Genomic DNA, 22,362 nt, shown 5'->3' with positions numbered 1-22,362 from the left:
CTGAAGTTCTAGGTTCTTTTATATCCCTGTCTTTGGCTTAGAATATGAAATTTGCTTGGAATATATTCTAATCCTCCAACTCTTCTTTGCTGTCTGTATTAGTCTGTTCTTACACTGCTATAAAGAACTGCCTGAGACCGGGTAAATTATAAAGGAAAGAGGTTTGATTGACTCACAGTTCCACAGGGCTTTTCTTTTCCGCTGGGAAGCTTACAATCATAGCGGAAGGGGAAGCAAACACACCCTTCTTCACATGGTGGCAGGAAGGAGAAGAATGAGAACCAAGCATAGGAGGAAGCCCCTTATAAAACCATCAGATCTTGTGAGAACTCACTATCACGAGAATAGCATGGGAAAACTGCCCCCATGATTCAATCACCTCTCACCAGGTCCCCCCGCCCCACCACACATGGGGATTATGGGAACTATAATTCAAGATGAGATTTGGGTGGGAACACAGCCAAACCATATCACTGTCATAGTGATTATTATAGATCTTCCTTATAGCCTTTATAACATTGTACTTATTGGTTTATATTTCTGTTTCTTTTACTAGACTGAGTTCCTTTGAAGACACAGGACTGTGTTTATGTCTGGCACATAAGTTAGACCTTATTAAATGCCTGTTGGATAAATGAAATGGTTAAGAATTCTTAGTGGATGGGTTTCTTTGTAAGTTTATTACTCTCTGGGAATGTAAGGCATTGGTATTCTGTAGCCTTTGCTCTAACTGATTTGTCTGCCTCTTGGGTCCTTTTCTAACAGGTGTAAATCTGAGCTTGAAAGAAGCCAACAAGCTGCGCAGTCTGCAGATGTCTCTCTGAATCCATGCAATACACCACAAAAAATTTTTACAACTCCACTAACACCAAGTCAATATTATAGTGGTAATGCATTTTTTTCCTTGGTATAGACAGCTTTTTGTTTAGCTTGAGATTTTAATTCTGCAAAATAAATGAATTAATTCAACTTTGAATTAAACTTTTAATGTATATGTTTAAAAACTGCAGCCACTTGTTACATATCCATTTGCATATCTGTTGAATTATGTTGAGCTACTGGATTGAGCTTTTAAGCTTTTTACTTTATCCTTCTGTAGTATATTTTCAAAGAAATTCAATTTCAGAATATTTAAGACACTTATGTTTTTATGTGTTTTGATATGAGTAATTTGATCAATAGTTTGATCTATTTCCCTAACCAAAATGTTGTTTCTACTAAGATACTCATTTCTAGACTATAAAAATCATTGTTGATCTGTGAATTCCTTCATGGAATCAATGATTGAAAGAAAACTGTATTTGATTGTCTGTTTCTAGGTTCCAAGTATGAAGATCTAAAAGAAAAATATAATAAAGAGGTTGAAGAACGAAAAAGATTAGAGGCAGAGGTTAAAGCCTTGCGGGCTAAAGTAAGTTAATTATAGGCCCTATAATAGAGTATGCAGTTATAGAATACTTTGATATAGAATAGAACAAGGTTAGAGAAAAATCTGTTTTACATAGAGCTGGCCTTTTTTGTGTGTGTGTGTGCATGCTGAGAAAAGATTTTGGGCTCAGTGGAGGTGATTATTTTTTAGTTTTAAAAAAAGGGTGGAGTGAGTAAAATAGAGTTGGGAGGTTAGTTCATCCCTAAATATTAAATGTTCATATAATGTCCACTTAATTATTTCCCTATGAAGACCTAGTGATCAGGGCTATTCTTGGAGACAGTGGGGCCAGAGAATTAGTCATGATGCTCCCTGCCTGGCTTTATCACCTGGAAGCAGTTGCTTCCTGTATAGTCCTTTTGACCTGTTGAATTTTACCTCTACCATTTTTGTTCACATGTTATTTGCTGAAAACAGTTTCCAGTTTGGCACTTACTGGTGGCTTTCCACTAAACATAAGGACTTGACGAGATGGCACAATTCAGCAAGCCCTTTAAGGCTGAATTTATAAGTAGGTACCTTAAATACTGAGAATGCAGAAGTACCTCTGGCTTAGAGCTTTAACAATTTTTATTCTTTTCATGACGTTGACCCTCATTTTGATGTCATTAGGATTCTGATATGTAGCAAAAGCATTGCTTATCAAGATGGATAAAAATTAAGTACTCATTCTCCAGTTTGTCCTAGAAATATCATGTGCTTTGTCATGCAGTTCAGTCATTTGTATCAATTCTTCCCTTGACATTGATTCCTAGAGATATTTTATGAAAATTTGAGTCTCTAGTAAACATTAACCCTCTTCCTATGGCAGAAAAAGTGCTTGCTGTAAAAATCTAATGCTGCATTCACCTCCATGTCTTGATATTTGTCAGAATGGAGGCAGAGAGAAGCATAGAAAGAACAATGCAAAGTGGTAGATCATCCACGAATGTATATTATATAATATTAAACACTCGATGTGACTTTTTTTGGGTTAGTGATATGGTGGAATGTGAGATTTTTGAAAGAGTTCTTTAGTCTGATGTTTAACTTTGATTCTCTTGGGCAAAGCTATAGGGGGAGGTAACCAAGGACAGGCAAAGAAAAGCCAGCTTTGGAATTCAGAATGAAAGTGAATACTCACATATGTTTAATGGGTTCTAAGAAGGATGCAGAATAAATACTAAGACTTAGCCTATTTTGAATAGGTTGGGCATGAGATGGTGGTAGCTTATTCCTTCAATGCTAAGAAGTCAAGCATTAGAACATTCCATCACTGGATATTAGACTTATGGTTTACTTGATTGATGAATGTTCTTTCTTGGTATGCAGTGCAACTGTTAACTTCTTGGGATTATGGCTTTATAGTCTATCTGAAAATAAATAGCCTTGAGTATATAAGATCTTTAAAGGGCTCTAAAGAGATTCTGTTTCTACAGAAAGCAAGCCAGACTCTTCCACAAACCACCATGAATCACCGTGACATTGCCCGGCATCAGGCTTCATCGTCTGTGTTCTCATGGCAGCAAGAGAAGACCCCAAGTCATCTTTCATCTAATTCTCAAAAAACTCCAATTAGGAGAGATTTCTCTGCATCTTACTTTTCTGGGGAACAAGAGGTGACTCCAAGTCGATCAATTTTGCAAATAGGGAAAAGAGATGCTAATAGCAGTTTCTTTGACAATTCTAGCAGTCCTCATCTTTTGGATCAATTAAAAGCGCAGAATCAAGGTAACATTGAGCTAAGTTAAGTTTAAATTCACTTTGCTTGAGGTAATTTCACAGGTGATTCCAGATATTTTTAATCCCATAAAGAGCTCATGTGTTTTGTTAGGCACGTCGGTGTTCAACATCCTAGACTGGTTATGTGAAATATACTGTCTCTTCAATAATGATAGAAGGCATATAGTGTTGGAATGTACTTTTATTTGTATTGAAAAGCTGGTGCCTGGAAGCCTCTAAAGTAGGTTGAGAGGCTTTGACTTATCTTTCCAGAAGCAGGACAAGTGGGTTGGTTACAGTTTACACTCCTCATGCTTCTCATCTGGCTCCTTTTGTGACCCACAGAACCAGGCTGTGGTCTGACCAGCTTTGGCCAGAGGTTGTGTGTGTGTCTGCAGAACAGCTTTGCTGTGCCCTGCCAGGTTGTCCATATGGGAGCAAACCTGTAACCTTGGCTGCTGTGCCACGCTGCAGCTGACAGCCAAGGGTACCAGGTGGTGTTTTGGAATCTACTCTGTAGAAGATGATAATTTCCAGTGCTGTGATATATTGAAAATCACTGTCAGTGTTCACTGGTGAGAGCTGTCACCTAGCCAATGCCATTGGAACCAATGTTGAGCGTATGTGGGAAAAAAGTGGAAAAAAATCATTGTTAATTTTGGCAGTATGGGAGGTTCACACTGTCTTGATGTTTACTGGAGGTAAAACTACCAGAGAATATAGGAGGGTGAACTTTTCACTCCTTAGCACTGATTTGCATTGATATGGGCACAAAACAAATATAGTTTGCTGTTGTGTAAAACCAAATGGTAATTTTAACAAAGGGTGTCATATGTGATGTACCTTTTCACAGTCTCAATAAGAAGATAGCGTTTCTGATTTTAGAAAAGCATTTCCCCCACCAAGTTTCTTTGTTAAAATGTAAGAAAATCTGTTTCTCCTGCTTTCTATAGAGTATTTGAATGCAAATGACAATAGAAACTAACTATTGAAATTCAATCCAATTAAAGTAGCTTCTATGTTTAATGTAAATATTTGTTTCGTCAGAGATTTCAGAAAAGAATAAAACAAATGATAAGTTATGTACATTTTGGGAAGGATATATATGAATTGGAGTGTGATTTTTATTTGTGGCTTAAGAGCTAAGAAGCAAGATTAATGAGTTGGAACTACGCCTGCAAGGACAAGACAAAGAAATGAAAGGCCAAGTGAATAAGTTTCAAGAACTCCAACTCCAACTGGAGAAAGCAAAAGTGGAATTAATTGAAAAAGAGAAAGTTTTGAACAAATGTAGGGATGAACTAGTGAGAACAACAGCACAATACGACCAGGCGTCAACCAAGGTACTTGACTTTTCGTGAATTACTGGAGAAATCTTCATCTTTTCATATAATTATTTAGAAAGAGTATTTTATACATAAGTTTATGAAATAAATGTCAGTAATGTTCTTTGTTAATATATGTTAGGCACTCTTGATGCAATTGAACTAGAAAGCTGTTTCGAGTTGGGCAGATCCAGGATCAAGCCTGGTGCCGCACTTTCCCAGCTAAGTGACGTTGGGCAAGTCACTGATCTCTTTTATGTTGCAGGAGGTAATAGAGAATAAAGAAAATGTATATACAGCATCTAGCATGATGTGTGCCACATTAGAATAGGTACTTAATGGCACTTTAAGGGGGTTTTAGGACATTTGATAGGATTTAATAAATCTGCTCTTGGGATCATATATATATATATAGTTGGTCCATTGTACCCATGAGTTCTGCATTCATGGATTCAACCAACTATGAATCGTAAGTATTTAGGGAAAAAAAAAAAGGCCAGGCACCCATGGTTTACACCTGAATCCCCTCACTTTGGGAGGCTGAGACACATGGATCACTTGAGGCTAGGAAATCAAGACCAGCTAGCCCACATGACAAAACCTTGTCTCTACTACAAATACAAAAATTAGCCAGGGATGGTGGTGCACACCTGTAATCCCAGCTACTTGGGAGTCTGAGGCACAAGAATTATTTGAAACTGGGAGGCAAAGATTGCAGTGAGCAGAGATTGCCACTGCACTCCAGCCTGGGCGACAGGGTGAGATTCTGTCTCAAAGAATGGCTTTGTCCGTACTGATCATATACAGAGCTTTTTTTCCTTGTCATTATTTCCTAAACAAATACATTATTACAAACATTTACATAGCATATACATAGTATTAGGTATCATAAGTAATCTAGAGATGATTTAAAGTGTGTGGGAGGATGTGCATAGGTTATATGCAAACACTATACCATTTTATATCAGGGAGTTGAGCATCCTCAGATTTTGGTATCTGCAGGGAGTCCTGGAACCAGTCCTTCATGGATACTGAGGGAATGACTGTACACCCACCACCGAATCTTCTTAAGACTCCAACGGAGGCCAAGCTTCTTAGCCTGTTATTTTGTTGTTGTTGTTGTTGTTGTTGTTCTTATTGTTGCTTTGGTCCCAGCCTACCTCTCTAGCCAGTCTTTTCTTCTCTTTTTTCTATTACTCATTCATTTACTGACTCATTTCACAAGCATGTATTGATATTTGTGCCTGCTATATATTAGGCACTGTTCCAGACCTGGGGCTGGAACCGTGATAAATAGACAAAAATCTCCAGATCTGGGGCTGGAACAGTGATAAATTGACAAAAATCATTGCCTTGGGGAGCTTCATCTTAATAGAGGGAGGCAGAAAATAACAATAGTAACATAGTATGGTATGTGGTAATAAGTATTGTAGAGAAAAATGAATTATCTTCTAAGATCAACCATGAGGATTTGGTGTTGTTTACTGACCCTACCCTTTCTCTGGGTCCAATGTTTTCCTTATATTTGCCTTTCTGCTTGAAATGTCCTTCTTTCCAGGTCTGGCTCTTTATAGCTTTCTCATTCTTGTGAGCTCCTTCCCTCATCTCTTAATGCAGTAAGATGTTTTCTCCTGGCATCCCCCTTATGACTTTTTTATTACTGTTATTTGTATTCTAGCCCTGTGGTTCCCACACTTGGCTAATTTCCAGTATCACAGAGAACCTTGAAAATTTAATTCTGTTAGATTAGATCTATGTTTGGGTGGGGCTAAGGAATTGACTTTTAATAAACTCTTTAGGTATTTCTGAGGCATTAGGTAAAAACCATTGTAGTAGACATACTTCTATTATTTGCTTTCTTGGGGCAGGTTCTTTCATTTGTTTACTTAAAACTTTTATTTTAAGATAATTGTAGATTCATATGCAGTTGTACAAAATAATAGCTTGTTAATGTGGTGGGTTACACTGATTGATTTTCACACATTTGAATGAGCCTTGCATATTTGGAGTAAACCCTAATTTCTTACCGTGTATAATTTTAAAAAAATATATTTCTGAATTTTTTTTTTTGCTAATAACTTATTAAGGATTTTTTGTGTCTATATTCATAAAGGATATTGGTTGGCTTTCTTTTTTTCCCCTGCCATCTTTGTTTGATATTTGTATCAGGGTATCCTAGTTTCACAAATTAGAGAGTGTTCCTTCCTCTTCAGTTGTCTGAAAGAGATTGTGTAGAATTTTTTTTTTCTTTCTTTATATATTCAGTAGAATTCTCTAGTGAAATCATTTGAATCTGGAGATTTCTGGGAGTTTTAAAATACAAATTCAATTTTTAAAATAGTTACAGAACTATTAAAATTATCCATTTCATATTGGGGGAATTAGAATAGTTTGTATTTTCATCTTAGTTGTCAACTTTATACATATAGAGTTATTCACTGTATTATTCTTTTGATATTTGTAGTGATATTCCTTGTTCATTTCTGATGTTGGTAATTTGTGTCTTCTCTCTATCTCTTTGTCAGTCTTGCTAGAGATTTGTCAGTTTCGTTGACCTTTACTGATCTTTCCAAATAATCAGCCCGTTGGTTCATTGATTTTTTTTTCTCTGTTTTCAATTTCATTGATTGCTGCTTGCTTTAGGTTTATATTGCTCAAAAAAAACTCATTAGAACCTGTTGGTTGATGATGTTGTTGAGTTTGTTAATATACTTGCTGATTTTCTGTTTAGTTGTTCAATTCATTGTTGAGAGAGGATGTTGAAGTCCCCACCTATAACTGTGATTTGTCTGTTTCTCCTTTGATTTCTTCCAGTTTTTGCTTCACATATTTTGCAGCTCTGTTGGTGAATGCATATACATTTGGGATTGCTACGTCTTGGTGGATTGACCCTTTTATCACTATTTAGTGTCCATGGTAATTTTCTTTATTCTGAAGTCTACTTTGTCTGTTATTAATATAGCCACTCCAGCTTTCCTTTGACTGTTAGCATGATGTATTTCTTCCTCTTTACTTTCAACCTATTTTGTTATATTGAGGTGACTTTCATGTAGACAACATATAATTGGGCCATGTTTTTCAATATACTTTTTCACTATCTGTCTTTTTTTTTGAGACGGAGTCTGGCTCTGTCACCCAGGCTGGAGTGCAGAGGCGTAATCTCAGCTCACTGCAATCTCTGCCTCCCAGATTCAAGCGATTCTCCTGCCTCAGCCTCCTGAGTAGGAGTAGCTGGGACTACAGGCACCCGCCACCACGCCTGGCTAATTTTTGTATTTTTAGTAGAGATGGGGTTTCACCATGTTGGCCAGGCTGGTTTTGAACTCCTGACCTCAGGTGATCCACCTGCCTCGGCCTCCCAAAGTGTTGGGATTACAGGCATGAGCCACTGCATCCGTCCTCCACTGTCTATCTTTTAATGGGTATATTTAGGCTATTTATACTTAATGTGATTATTCATATATTATGAACTAAGTCTGCCATTTTATTTTTTGTTTTCCGTTTCTTTCTGCTTTTTCATTTGTTTTCTTTTTTTTTTTTCCTGCCTTTGTGGGTTGCTTGAACATTTTTTAAAAATCCATTTTGCGTTGTCTATATATTTTTCAGTGAATCTCTTTGTAGAGCTTATAGTGATTGTTCTAGATATTACATTATTTATACACATTTTATCACAGTCTATTGGTGTCTTCATTTCACTAGTTCTAGTGAATTTTACAGACTGTTTTCTTTCTTTTCATCCTTTTACCCTCCCTCATTTATAATAGAATTGTCTTAAATGTTTTCTGTACATACATTTAGAACTACATTTTGCTTCAACTCTTAAACATATTTTAAAAAGCTGAGGAAGAGAAGGAAAGCCTATTATATTTGTGTGTGTGTGTGTGTATGTATACGTGTGTGTGTGTGTGTGTGTGTGTATATATATAAAATCGTTGCTAAGCTTGTTCTTCCTTCCCTCCTAGATTTCCTTCCAGTTTCCTTTATTTCCTTTGTTTAGAGAACTTCTTTTAGCCCTTCTTTTAGGGTAAGTCTGTTGGCCACAAATCCTTAATTTTCCTTTATTTGAGAATGTCTTGATTTTCTTTTCATTCCTGAAGGATATTCTGTTGGGTATAGGATTCTGTGTTGACAGTCCTTTTTTCCCAGTGCCATAGTGTTTTTCTTCAGGTCCTGAGCTCCTTAGTCAGTCTGCCTTCTCTCCACCTTTCAAACTTGTTTGTTTTACTATAATGTCCAGGGTTTTTATTTGTTCTAGTTAGGAGGAATAGGGAAAAGTGTGATTATTCCATCTTCCTGGAAGTAAAAATCAGGTTCGTTTTTGTATATTCTCCTAGTGCAGTGCCTTATACGGAGAAATTCTGGAAAAAGATTGATTAGATATATAAAGGAACAATGGCGCTTCAGTGGAACTATGACCACCTTTGATCCATACATTTAATATCTTCATGCAGTCTCACTATGTAATAGTAATTTGGTCTTTTAAGTTAGAAGGACTTGGATTTGAACCTGGCTCTGCCCCATCTCAGTTTTATTGCTTTTTGAGTTATTTAATGAACTTCTGAGCCCCAGTTGTCTAATCAATAAAATTGTATTAATAATGCCTGTGTCATAGGTTGTTGTAAAGATTGAGATAATTTTTGTAAAGGCTTTAGCATAGTACCTGGCATATGGTGAACTTATAATAATATTAGCTGTTATTATCATGGCTTATTTTCAAGTTCCTAGTTAATTAAGCTAATTTTCAGTTGCATTTCTGCCAAGCTAGGCCTTCCTGTGTGTAAGAATTACATTTCTCATTTTACACTTTACTTCTTTGGTTTTGGAGTGACAAATTCACCAAATCCTTGTTCTGTCTGACACATATAATGAAGTTTCTTTGCATAAAATAATGAATTAATATTTTTGACTAGGATAGTGCTGAGAATACAGCTCTGGCTTTCTATTAGAGTCTTCCCTCCAGGTTCTTGTTTTTTGTTTTGAGACACGGCCTCACTCTGTCATCCAGGCTGGAGTGCAGTGGTGTGATCCTGGCTCACTGCAACCTCCGCTTCCTGGGCTCCTTCCACCTCAGCCTTCCTAGTAGCTGGGGCTGTAGGCGCCTGCCACCACACAACTGGCTAATTTTTGTATTTTTAGTAGAGATGGGCTTCACTATGTTGCCCAAGTTGGTATTGAACTCCTGGGCTCGAGCAGTTTGCCCACCTCAGCCTCCCAAAGTGCTGAGATTACAGGTGTGAGACATTGCACCCAACCCCCTCAGGCTCTTTTTTTTTTTTTTTTTTTGAGACGGAGTTTCGCTCTTGTTGCCCAGGCTGGAGTGCAATGGCGCGATCTCGGCTCACTGCAACCTCCGCCTCCTGGGTTCAAGTGATTCTCCTGTCTCAGCCTCCTGGGTAGCTGGGATTACAGGCGCATGCCACCACGCCCAGCTAAATTTTTTGTATTTTTAGTAGAGACAGGGTTTCACCATGTTGGTCAGGCTGGTCTCAAACTCCTGACCTCAAGTGATCCGCCTGACTTGGCCTCCCAAAGTGCTGGGATTACAGGTGTGAGCCACTGTGCCCGGCCCCTCCAGGTTCTTAATACTTGTTTGTTCTGTGCTTTTTGGGTTCCTTTTTTCCATTGAGCTAGAAATCCATGTAACTGAAAATTCAGTCTACTCTTTTCTGTCTTGTCCCTAAGGATAGTATGTCCTTGTCAAATGTGTAACTGAAATAAAATTATGCTATGTTTATGCTGTTTCCAGATCTAACATTAGACTTACCTATTAAATAAAATGGAATTACTGTAACAAAAATAAATACCGTGTTCTTAAGTGAACATATGCTGTTTGTAGAGTGTCTTTTCCAAGTATTTACAAATTGTGAGATACAAGGCTTGAATTCATGGAGAAACAGAGTGTTGAGCTGGCAGCAGACCTGGAGTTCAGCACCCACAGTTCACAGATAAAAAGGTCCGGAGTGAGTGCCCAGGGTCGTGTGCTACATATTTTCAAGGACTTGAGCTCTGGGCACCATTTTACAGTATTATGGAGCATTCATGACACCTAGTGGTCAGATACTCTTATATGAATTAGGTATCACTGATAATAGAATGTTGTTTAAAAATTTTTAAATAAAATGTAAGTACCTTCTAAAGACTCTTTCAACCTGCTGTGTTTAGTAGAAAAGGATTCTTGATTCCAGGACCCTTCTAGTGGACTGCATTGCAGTTTGAAGGAGTGCCAGTAGAGGGCGCCACGGGTTCATTCATTTACTCCGTGGTGCAAGGTTTTTTTTTTTTTTTTTCCTGAGATTTGTTAAACTTTGAACCATCATTTGAGCAGTGACTTTTTGTTTTGTTTTGTTTTGAGACAGAATCTCGCTCTAATTGCCCAGGCTGGAGTGCAGTGGCACGATCTTAGCTCACTGCAACCCCTGCCTCCTGGGTTTAAGCAATTCTTCTGCCTCAGCCTCCTGAGGAACTGGGATTACAGGCATGCGCCACCACACCCGGCTAATTTTTGTATTTTTAGTAGAGATGGGGTTTCATCATGTTGCCTCGGCTGGTCTCGAACTCCTGACCTCAAGTGATCTGTCCACGTCGGCCTCGCACAGTGCTGGGATTACAAGCGTGAGCCACCGCGCCTGGCCTGAGCAGTGACTTTTGTCTGAGTTGTTTGCTGTTGTATCCCCAATGCCTAGAACAGTGTGTGACATGTATAGTGGGCTCTCAATCAATATTTGTTAAATTCATATTTATTTTTGTTATAAATAATCTCCGTAATGCTTCTCTTTGGGCCTTTGAAAATTTAAGGACAATAAAGATAATGACAAGAGTGTCATTGAACATCTGGCCCAAATTTTTAACCTTTTGAGTTTGGTCTTTTTAAAGTTCTGATATTTGCAAAGTCATTTAGTCATGAATGACCAGCGTGGCCCCTTTCTTCTTCGGTTAGTTAATAGTTGGTGATTGACTGGTCACCAGGATTTTTGAGTGAATTCTTTGTAGCGATTGAGTATTACATAGGGTTTTCTTTTCCTCCAAATTCTCAGTTACATTTCTAATATTTCTCATAATTTTAAATCAGACTTTGGAGAATCTACATTACTAGAGCTGTCTGCCAACTTGGGACACATTTCTTTTGTAGTGGAGAACTGTTCCCCACCAAGATGAAGTTGTCTTTTTATTCCCTGGTCTTTTATAGAGTTGTTTTGTAGGGCAGTTTAAGGATTCGAGCCCATGGGGAATGTATAGAGGAGTGGCTTTCAACACTTAAAGAGTTAAAACCATTTTGTTCCAATCTAATTTTAGAAGAGCATCCTAAATTTTCATGTAATTCATGTCTTAAAAATTACTTAAGGGATATCTGGCTTTGTGAAAAGGCAATGGAATATTCTCTGTGCTGCTTATGGCAGCATGATTAAAAACCAGTTGTGGTACTCTCTGGAGTCCTGTGAACCTCCTGAAATTTAAAGTGGCATAGTTTGGAACATTGTGGAAAGAAGCATTCTAATATTTAAAATTTCCCACAAAATCCATTATGCTTGAAACAGACTATCATATGAGGGTAAAGGGCACCCTCTGATGATTTTACAGCTTTTAAATTACATAGGCTAACACCATTGCATTTTAACCTCTCATTTCCATGCAATAAAATGTTAGATGAATCGTTAGACATGCTGATCTTTTTTTTCATGGCACAAATTAGGAAGTATTTATTTAAGTGGGCTAATGCTTTACATCCTTGCTAATAGTTCCTAAACATAAATTGTGTGCTAAAATAATTATAGCAGTTTTTCTAAAACACAAAATATTTGTTCATTTACATGAGTAGTATTTATTTTGTCTTGAACATTTTTATTCGTTATTAGTATACTGCATTGGAACAAAAACTGAAAAAATTGACAGAAGATTTGAGTTGTCAGCGACAAAATGCAGAAAGTGCCAGATGTTCTCTGGAACAGAAAATTAAGGAAAAAGAAAAGGAGTTTCAAGAGGTAAGGTAAATGGATTCATGAGGTGTTTGTCTGAGAGGCTTTTTATGGGCTTTTCATAGTTTGATCACTTGGAAAGGGGAGTTGTTATCACAATTTGGGAAATTCTATTAGAGGGGAAATGCTTTGTGAGCTAAAGGTCACCTTATTTTCTTTCACATCTTCACTTTTGTACTTTTTTTTAATTTTTGAGTTTTTGATTAGAGAAGGGAATTAGTATTCAGAATTCATCCATGTTTTCTGATTTGTTTGAGATTTGATATTCAGTAGGAAAGGATCACTTTTCTTCTTTTGGACATTTTCTGTGCTGTGAAGGAAATTGTATTACATTTTCCAGTATGCTTTAACATTTTTTTTTCTTTCACTCTATTTCCTTTATAACTCCGGTTTTTTTTTTTTTTGAGACGGAGTCTCACAGTGTTACCCAGGCTGGAGTGCAATGGCACAATCTTGGCTCCCTGCAACCTCTGCCTCCCAGGTTCCAGCAATTCTCCTGCCTCAGCCTCTCGAGGAGCTGGGATTACAGGCATGCACCCACACCTAATTTTTGTATTTTTAGTAGAGATGGGGTTTCGCCATGTTGGCTAGGCTGGTCTCGAACTCCCGACCTCAGGTGATCTACCCACCTCGGCCTCCCAAAGTGCTGGGATTACAGGCGTGAGCCACCATGCCTGGCCAACTCCAGTTGTTTTTAAACCTGTGGGTTGGCAAATAAATTAGGAGGGTAGTTGATGTGGTAGGGAAAGAGGTTGGCAGAAGAGTGAGGGTGGAAGGTGCCCTTCCATAAGTATCTGCCAATTTGGTTCTTTCAGGTGATTTAGCCTGAAAAAGTACCATACGGATTAAGAGTCTATAGATTTTAAATAAGAATGCCTGGAAATGTAAGCTGGTATCTTTCTGTGGTTATTAAAGTTAATGGGTAGCATATATTTCCTGTCCTACATTTAAGCCTATTTAAAGTGGTATACAGTTTTTTGTGTTTTAAACACCGTTTTTGAGTATGTTTGGTTTCTTAGTTGAGCTTTGACTGTTGTAGCTCAGTTCTTCTCTCTTGCCCTGATCCTTCAAAGTAGAGGTAATTAATTTAAGACTGAAGATGAGGTGGAAAACAGGCTAGTTTCCACGTGGTCAACTGATAGAGTCCTTCCCCTTTCCCTCAGAGACCTGGATTTGATGCCTGGGCCCAGCATGGAGCACCAAGGCTGACTATGTTCATTGTTAAGCAGACAGTTGGCTCAGCTCCCTGCTGTCTCCTGTGCTCTCTGTGCAGTCGCCCGTTAGGATGCTCATGCCTCACCCTGGAGTCTCCCTAGTGAACCATCATCAGGCTGAGGCACCTGCCCTTTGTTTTTCAGGAGCTCTCCCGTCAACAGCGTTCTTTCCAAACACTGGACCAGGAGTGCATCCAGATGAAGGCCAGACTCACCCAGGAGTTACAGCAAGCCAAGAATATGCACAATGTCCTGCAGGCTGAACTGGATAAAGTAGGGGCCGTGTCTCTCTCTCTCTCCTCAGTCATCCTCTCTTGTTCCTTGTACCTGTTACTTCTCTACCATAACTGACATATGATACTTTCAAAGAAAAAGCGCTCCACCTTCACTTTCCCTATCCAAGTGGAGAATGTACAGAACCATTCTGGCTCTAGGTTTCCTCATCTAGAGAAACAGTGGGGGTGAGTTAGGATTTCAGATCCGAAAGGCTATGGAGGTCTCTCATATTCTGTTGGTTCTTGGTTCCATGACCAGGTGGGAGCTGTCTCAAGTAATTTATGCCCCCAAGTAGTTAAAGCACTGAAAATTATAATCACTTTACTTATTTAAGACTCACTCCCAAAGTGGTCTCATCCCGTTTTGTGGCTTTACATATCATCTATGTGATGATGACTCTGCCCAGCCTGGATGTCTATTCTGGACTTCAGATGTGTGGGTGTGTGCTTGACCGTCCACTCGCATGTCTAAAGGCACTTCATAGTAACATGATAAGAATTGAACTCTAGGTATTTTTCTTTTTCAAAACTACTCCTCCCTTAGGCTTCTTTACCCTGCTAACTTGTACTTCCATTCCCCACGTTGCTGGAACCAAAACCTCCATGTCACTTCTATTCTTCTTTTTCTCTTACACTTGAAACTGCTGACTCTGCTGATGGATACTTAGGTTATCAACATTTTCTTGTTCCCTGTGGCACTGTTGGTAACATCACGGGGCAGGTATCTGTGTATGTGTGCTGATGTTTCTGTAGGTCAGATTTCTGCACATGAAATTGATAGCCTAAAGAACATATGCATCCCAATATTTGTGTTTTTTGTTTGTTTGTTTGTTTTGTTTTTTGAGATGGAGTCTCCATCTGTCACCCAGGCTGGAGTGCAGTGGCGCGATCTCGGCTCACTGCAACCTCATCCTCCCGGATTTGAGTGATTCTCCTGCCTCAGCCTCCCGAGTGGCTGGGATTACAGGCACCTGCCACCACGCCTGGCTGATTTTTGTATTTTTAGTAGAGACGAGGTTTCACCAGGTTGGCCAGGCTGGCCTCAAACTCCTAACCTCAGGTGATCTGCCCACCTTGACCTCCCAAAGTGCTGGGGTTACAGGCATGAGCCGCCCTGCCTGGCCAGCATCCTAACTTTTGACAATTACTGCCAAATTGCCCTGCATAAAAACTGTAGCAGTTACTCTCCTACCAGGTACAAGAGAGGGCCTGTTTCCTCTCATCCTTGCTAATTGGAGGTAGTCTCGGTTTTTAAAATTTTTGCCAATCAAGGAGTGAAAAATACTGTCATATCATTGTTTTAATTCACACTTCCTTGATTACCATTGAAGCTATCTCTTTCAATAGCCATTTGTATTTTTTGTATAACGTTTTCTGTTTCAACCCATTGCCCTTTTGTTCAATCATAGAGCACTGTATATGTTGTATTACAGATATACTGTCTTTTATTCTGTTATATATATATTGAAAGTATGTTCTCTTAACCTGTTTCTTATCTTAACTTTTTTTCCTTTTGGTTATTTATTAATACCTAGCTGTTTTATTTTTTGTGGTTAAATCTGTTTCCTTTGTGGTCTCCTTGCCACACCCAGCCTCTTTCATCTCCTATATGCTGCCGCTGAGTGACGTTGCAAGGTCACATTATGGTATTTTAAGACATATTTAGCTGTGATGTATGCTGTATCTCAGCCAAAATAAATGGCATCCATTTTTATATTCCATGACCATTTTATTGTTTAAGAATACATGATTAATGAAAAAGTAAAGAACATAAAAATGAAACTTGGTCTCTTTTTCTTTTCGTAGGTCACATCAGTAAAGCAACAGCTAGAAAAAAATTTGGAAGAGTTTAAGCAGAAGTTGTGCAGAGCTGAACAGGCGTTCCAGGCGAGTCAGATCAAGGAGAATGAGCTGAGGAGAAGCATGGAGGTAAGGGAGGAGGATGCTGAATTTTCTCCACTTATGTACAGGACCAAGTGCAAGGGGAAAAGAAAATTCCTATTCCATTTGTCAGTTGCTTATCATGACTCTGTGCCTTTTTCTTTTCTATTTGCCAGAAGTATTACAGAATGTTCTGTATATAACCCATGACAGAATATGATTGCTTATTTTTCTACTCTCTAATCTGTATATAATTACTAATATGCATCTAGCAATATGTGTCTACAACATGACTTGTATTAAGAATATGTGTACTCCTTCCTTAAAGATTATTTTAGACCCCTGGGGAGGTGGAAAGATGGGAAAGGAAGGAAGGGATTTTTTAAATGGAAAGAAATTGGAAGTATCATCTAAATCCCTTTTCTAAGTGTTGGCATTTGTGTCTTTCAATATTAAAAACACGTGGAAAGTCATAGATTTAAATAAAAGTAGTGACAGATGAAGAGTTACTAGATTAAAAATTCTTATAAAAACATCAAGCAATTGTCAATTATATGACTCTGGCTTCAAAAGCGGACACTGACCTTCATGTTCAGCCTGTGCATGCCCTGGTTGACGGTGTCTTTGGAGACTTTGTTTTGTCCACAAAGTGGTGGATGAGGGTTCCTGAATGGCATGGATACCCTGATGGGATTTTATGCATACATACTTCAATTTGGCTTCTCTCGGAATTTATTTAGTGGCCTGGATTTTATTTTAAAGGGCTTAATTAAGAACCATTCAGTGACATTAATAGACTGAAACAATTTGAAGAGAGCCATAAATCAACATTGTAATTTTAAGAAGAGGAACAACACAAGAATCGTAGAAATTTCTTCTCCATCAAACCCCACAGGAAAGAATGTTTTTCTGTTTATTCTTTAAATGTTCCATGGTCACTTTTTAGGCTGTAAAGATTAAGAAAACTTTCTCCATAAAGAACAGTTATTTGTTCAGGTGAGGAAAGTCTAAATGTATTTATCCCCACCGCTTTGCAGAGTGTATCATGATGGTAAAATCAGAACATCTGTCAGTAGCAGACAGGCGATTGTTAAATCAGCTAACCCCAAAGGGGCAATACTGCTGGAGATAGGGGGCTGCAGCTCCAGCCACCAAAGTGGAAGAAAACTTCAAATCAGATGATAGTTTCATCAGCAAACATTTTCAAATGGAAGTGTTTGTTTCAGCAAAACAAATGTTTGCCTTTTGGCCAGTGGGGACCAACCAACAGATGCTTCTGCTAACATTTCTACAGGCAGACTGGCATCGAACTCTTCCCTCTGTGAGCTTCCCTTTCAGCCAGGAACTCTCCCGCGACTCCACTGGCTGCCTGGTGGAAACATTTTGTAACAGCAATCATCTGGTTAAGAGAGTCCAAACACTTTAAAAACTGCCTGCTCGGCCAAGTCGCAGTAGTGGGCTGGACATTGTCTTGCAGGTGTTTCTGAAGACTCGTTCATCCCCACAAGGTCTGGTCTGGTCTGTGAGCTGTAGCACTGTCCTCAGTTAACCCTAGCCTGTACTGAGGTGCATGCATCACATTTCACTGGTATTTCATTGATGTCTGTGTCAAATGAGGGCATCTATGTGAAAGTGTCTAGCACAGGGCCTGGGGATGAAGTTAATATTTGTCTTAATTTATGGTTATGTTTATGTATCTGTCATCTTTTGAGGGCGATAGCAAGATTTCAAAGAGTTTGGCTGGCTCTTGTGTTTTGCATTGGGATTGGGACCAGATAACTGATGAACCCAGTTAGAGTGGTGGTGTAACTCAGTGGGAAAATGGCAGTGGCTTTAGAGTGAGCGAGATCTGAAATTGCGTTGCTTTTCTGCCACCCACCGCGATGTGACCTTGAGACGATGGCTTACCCTTTCTCAGTCTGACTTTCCTCATCTGCATATAGGGACAAATCATTCTCCTCCCTTTTCAAGGCTGTATTCTTGGTTAAGTTAAATATTGCATGTAAAGTGCTTAGCCCAGTGCCCAGCACATAAGTGCTCAGTCGGTTATTGCAGTCCACCACCTGTCCGTTGCTTGGTCTTCATCACTGCCATGACTTTTTGATGTGAGCATTGTTTGCTGTCACCTACAGGCACAGAAAGTGTGATCAGGGGATAGTGCACTTGAGATTTCTCATATTTATAATTTTGCCTGTTCTGTTACTGTGTCACTCTGGGTATCTTTCTGTGTCTAATTATAAGTAAGCACTAACAAATTTAGGATGCTTATAGGTTTTGGATGCCGAAATAATGTGACAGTTGTACTGAAATTTTCCTTGTCCATGTTTAGTAAACATGCTGCTCACAATGAGAAATGATCAGTACTGGAAATGTGATTTAATGGCCCAATCAAGGGTAAAGTTAACATTTAGTATCGAAGTGAATGGAGGGTTTAGATAAGCTGCTTGTCCACTATCCAGTGCCAGCCCCATAGCATTGGGGTTAGGCAATAAAATACCATTGTTTGATAGTCAAGATGAGGGAACACTTGCCTGGGGACCTTTCCAAGCATAGGGATCTGTATTACACTAGGTCCTCTAAGGAGCTGGCTCTGGCAAGCAAGAGAGATGAAGAGGAAAGGGAAAAACACATTCTTTGCATCCATCCCTTATCCACGTATATAGGCTTCGCCCAGCAGGGGACGTATTAAGCTATATTCATGGATGGGATCATGAAATGCCACACAGTAGCTGAAATTTGTTTTGTCTGGCCCTAGGAAATGATGCCTCCCTTGCTGCTCCTAAAGCGAAGTTGATCTGGGTGGAATTGCTTGCTAAGCTCTAATGCTGGCTTGTGGTTATAGGGATTTTTGTTGTGCTTTTCCAGCGTAGTACCCAATTTTGCAAATCATGTGAGGATGCAAGAGATGCCTAGGAAAATATATCTTTGTATGCTTAACTCATTGTTGATAATGAGATACCCAATCAAGTCTTAAGTGGCTGTAGCCTCGTGGAAAACTAATTGCTGATGGATGGCAGCTTGCACATCCATTTTCAGATGTTCATTTTCTAAATTCTGGCCTTTTAAAATTCTTGGGTTGGTCATAGCCATAGCATTATAAGCCTGCTGGGTCCCAGGATTGGCTGAACATTTCTTCGTTAGAAACAAATATTTACGGAGCTAATGCCAGAATAGAGAAAGTCATGTTAATCTTTCCATTGAGCTTACTATTCATTTAAATGTCTCCAGTTATGGACAGACATGGATCGAGACCAACAAACACATAAACATAAAATTCCCCCTCTTTCCCTGGTGCCCCCTCTCTCTTCTTTTTTCCTTCCTTCCTATTGGGACACACCTAGTTTTGCACAGTGTCTTTCCAACTATCTTGTCAAGCCTCCAGATGCAGGTGTCATTTGATTTGATTAAAATTTTTTTTTTCTAGGGTAAGAAAATATTTTTTCATTTGCAAAATAAAAATGCTAAGTCGACCCAGGTAATTACATTCTAGTTCCTCTTCTATGTTGACCTCATTCAGCTGATCTTAGCATTGATTACAGAGATCTGGCTACTGTTAAATTTTGGGAAAAAATACTACTAATAATGCTACATTGCCCCTGTCAAAGTGCTTTAAGATGTTTGTCCTTTCACATCTGTGATCTCACTTGAGGGGTGATTATTCTGAGTCTGAAGAACAAACCAGTCATTATAGGTTCCATAGTTTAATGATGCTAATTTAAATCAATAACATTGTTGCACGTTAGTGATTGTGCTTTGCAAAATTTAATGCTGACTAGTGTGAATGTTAGCCTATCAATCTTGAGATCGGTTGGAGCTGCCCTTTAGTTCTGATTGATATCTTAATTCGATAGAGTGTCAGTTTAGCAGCAGGGAAGCAGGATCAGGACACGGTAGATGGGAGTATAATAACTACAACAGGTTCTGTCTTATTTTAATGATGAAATGAACGCATATACATGAACAGGGCAGCTGCCAGCAAGTTTTCAAGTACTTTCTACTAGCCAGATTCTCCCTCTTCTTGAATTTGGCTTTGCTACATCGGTACCCATCTGCTGTTAGTAACCAGACTGATAATTGAAGGCAGCCTTCCAACACAGTATTGCCACAGCCATCTGTTTTCTAACAGTGCAGTAGGGTTTTGGAGGATGGGTCTTAATTGTTTCTTTAAGATTCAGAATTTTTCTTCTACTTCACAAAGGGGTAATTTTGGTAGGTTTGAAATGCAGTTTAGAAAAAAGTTAGCTTTATATGATTTTTCCCCGCTTAAGGATATGAGGTGCTTGGTTCTCTCAGTTTGTAATGATGTATGCCAATTCCCTGTGGTCCAAAGGGTGGCATACAGTATAGGTTGAGATACTTGTTTGTTATGTGAGTCTTATGTGGTTAATAAGCAATAAAGTTTTTCTTTGGCACGTAAATGTTGCTTGCTTTTAAGATTCAGAACATATAGGCCTCCCTAGGTAGTAGAATGGAACTACACATGTACCTATGTTACTTTATTGCATGCTGTTGCATGGATATCTCTTCAATCAGATGCCCAAAGAACCTGTTTTCACTGTGAAAGCTCAGAAGCTAGAATTAATTCTTCCTCTGTATTCCAGCCCTCTGATTTCCCATAGCACATTCAATGTCTCTTTAGTATTTAGCACATCCTATTGTGTATTAAGTGATTAGTATCACATCTTCCCCCACTGGAGGATGTCTGCCCCAAGGACAGAGACTCTCTTATTTATATTTGCATTTTTTGTAATGCACATTCCAGTATCTTGAATATTGTTGGTTTTCTTGATAAGCATTTATTGAAGGTAATTTTTCCCACAAAATCATTCCTGTAACAGCAAACCTTAAGATGGTTTTGCAATGCAAAGTAAACATTTGTGCTGAGACTTTTTTTTTTTTTTTTTTGGTTTATTAACAAATCAAATGTTTGCAAAGGTATATTTGGCCATTCAGGTGTGATAGGAACTTGGAGGTTTTGTCCTGAGGATCTTGTAGATAGGATTTTCTTTTTGAGCTTACTCTTTAATAGGCATATGAACAATGAGAAAGTTCAATGAAACTTCTTGAAAGAAAAAAATTATCTTCAGATTTGGGTTTGATGCTCTTGTCTTCTGTTCGTAACATTATTTAAGTAAGAATGTCTGACTTCATTAGGTACTCCGACGGGGAAATTGTGATTCTTTCCCTAGTGAGATACACAAACAGTTCTGCTAGGGACCTTTATTAAGGCAGAAGTCATAACTTACTTGAGCATTCGTTTTGGCTATAACCAATTAAATGTGTGTTTTAGGAAATGAAGAAGGAAAACAACCTCCTTAAGAGTCAGTCTGAGCAAAAGGCCAGAGAAGTCTGCCACCTGGAGGCAGAACTCAAGAACATCAAACAGTGTTTAAATCAGAGCCAGAATTTTGCAGAAGAAATGAAAGGTAAGTAAACTTAGTGTTTTAGAGTTAACTTTCTATCCCGTGAGAGGGGATGGATGGCATTAACATATTAGAGAAACTCTTTGGATTTTTTTTTCATATATTCCCTCAAAAGGATGTGCGCAGTTGATGTGGAAGAGTTTTCCCTCTTCTAGTTTTTAGTTTCCAGAGTGAGAGTGGGACTTTTTTTAATTGGAACATATTGAGTCCCAAATGCCTGATGCTCAGCACTTTGAAACCAGAAGGGTAAATATTTTCCACACAAAGCTAAATTGTCAGTGCTGTCTCTCACCCCCGAGTGCTATTCTCTGTGTCTCAAGTGCGCTTGTTAGTTACATCCAGACAGCTCATCTCCTGACTCATTACCATTTCCCTTATAATGGAAAAACCCTATATTAAATGCATGTTTTCCAAGCTCCTAATGACCATTGTTTTTTGATGACTTACTTGACTGAATGATTTTATTTTCTTATTTTAAAGCCAAAGAATTCTGCTCTACACATCAAATGAATCCACTCTTGGTTTCATATTTGTATGTTTGTGCCGGATGTCTTCTACATACCCTTATTTTCTCACCTGGGATGTTTGCATATCTAGGATTTCTTTGAACTCTGTCCTGTGGAATGTGTGTCACACTTCTCTGTGACTATTTTCTCTTTAAAACCCCAATCTTGGTGTGGTGGTGGGTGCCTGTAGTCCCAGCTACTCGGCAGGCTGAGGCAGGAGAATGGCGTGAACCCAGGAGGCGGAGATCACGCCACTGCACTCCAGCCGGGGCGACAGAGAGAGACTCCATCTCAAAAAAATAAAACAAAAACCCAATCTCCCCAAGACAGCTTTTAGTTTTTCCACAGCAGCAGATAGAAATGTCAGTCTTCAGCTTTCTTGAAGGGAAACTGTAAGAAAAGGAACAGTTGGGGCATTTTTCAATGTTGATCACCCAGGTGATTGTTTGAGTTGCTCACAGCAAAGTGGGATGAAGCCCTTGTGGTGCTGTCTACATAAGCCCTCAACTATAAGTAGGTAGATTGAGATTGGCAGCTTAGAAGTTCGTACTGCTTTCCACTTGATATGATGTCTGAGATTGTAATACATGTTACCTTTATCATCTACTGTGGAGGTTCTCAACTTTCAATCTCCC

The 22,362-nt window shown here is 38.8% G+C and overlaps 1 protein-coding gene across 1 annotated transcript in view; it reads left to right on the top strand.

Annotated features, from left to right (window-relative positions):
- Positions 1 to 22,362, top strand: part of CENPF (centromere protein F) — a 58,548-nt gene that overhangs the window by 10,767 nt on the left and 25,419 nt on the right. The window contains exons 4-11 of the mRNA XM_003265113.4: positions 766 to 887; positions 1,320 to 1,411; positions 2,848 to 3,139; positions 4,271 to 4,473; positions 12,309 to 12,434; positions 13,787 to 13,915; positions 15,724 to 15,846; positions 21,089 to 21,224. Of these exons, the coding sequence (XP_003265161.2) occupies positions 766 to 887; positions 1,320 to 1,411; positions 2,848 to 3,139; positions 4,271 to 4,473; positions 12,309 to 12,434; positions 13,787 to 13,915; positions 15,724 to 15,846; positions 21,089 to 21,224 (1,223 nt within the window). The remainder of the gene's footprint in view (positions 1 to 765; positions 888 to 1,319; positions 1,412 to 2,847; positions 3,140 to 4,270; positions 4,474 to 12,308; positions 12,435 to 13,786; positions 13,916 to 15,723; positions 15,847 to 21,088; positions 21,225 to 22,362) is intronic.

Source organism: Nomascus leucogenys, chromosome 5 (genome assembly GCF_006542625.1).
Source record: "Nomascus leucogenys isolate Asia chromosome 5, Asia_NLE_v1, whole genome shotgun sequence".
NCBI classification, from domain to species: Eukaryota; Metazoa; Chordata; class Mammalia; order Primates; family Hylobatidae; genus Nomascus; species Nomascus leucogenys.
The sequence above is the reverse complement of the archived record's forward strand: the minus strand, read 5'-3'. Positions and strand labels throughout refer to the sequence as shown.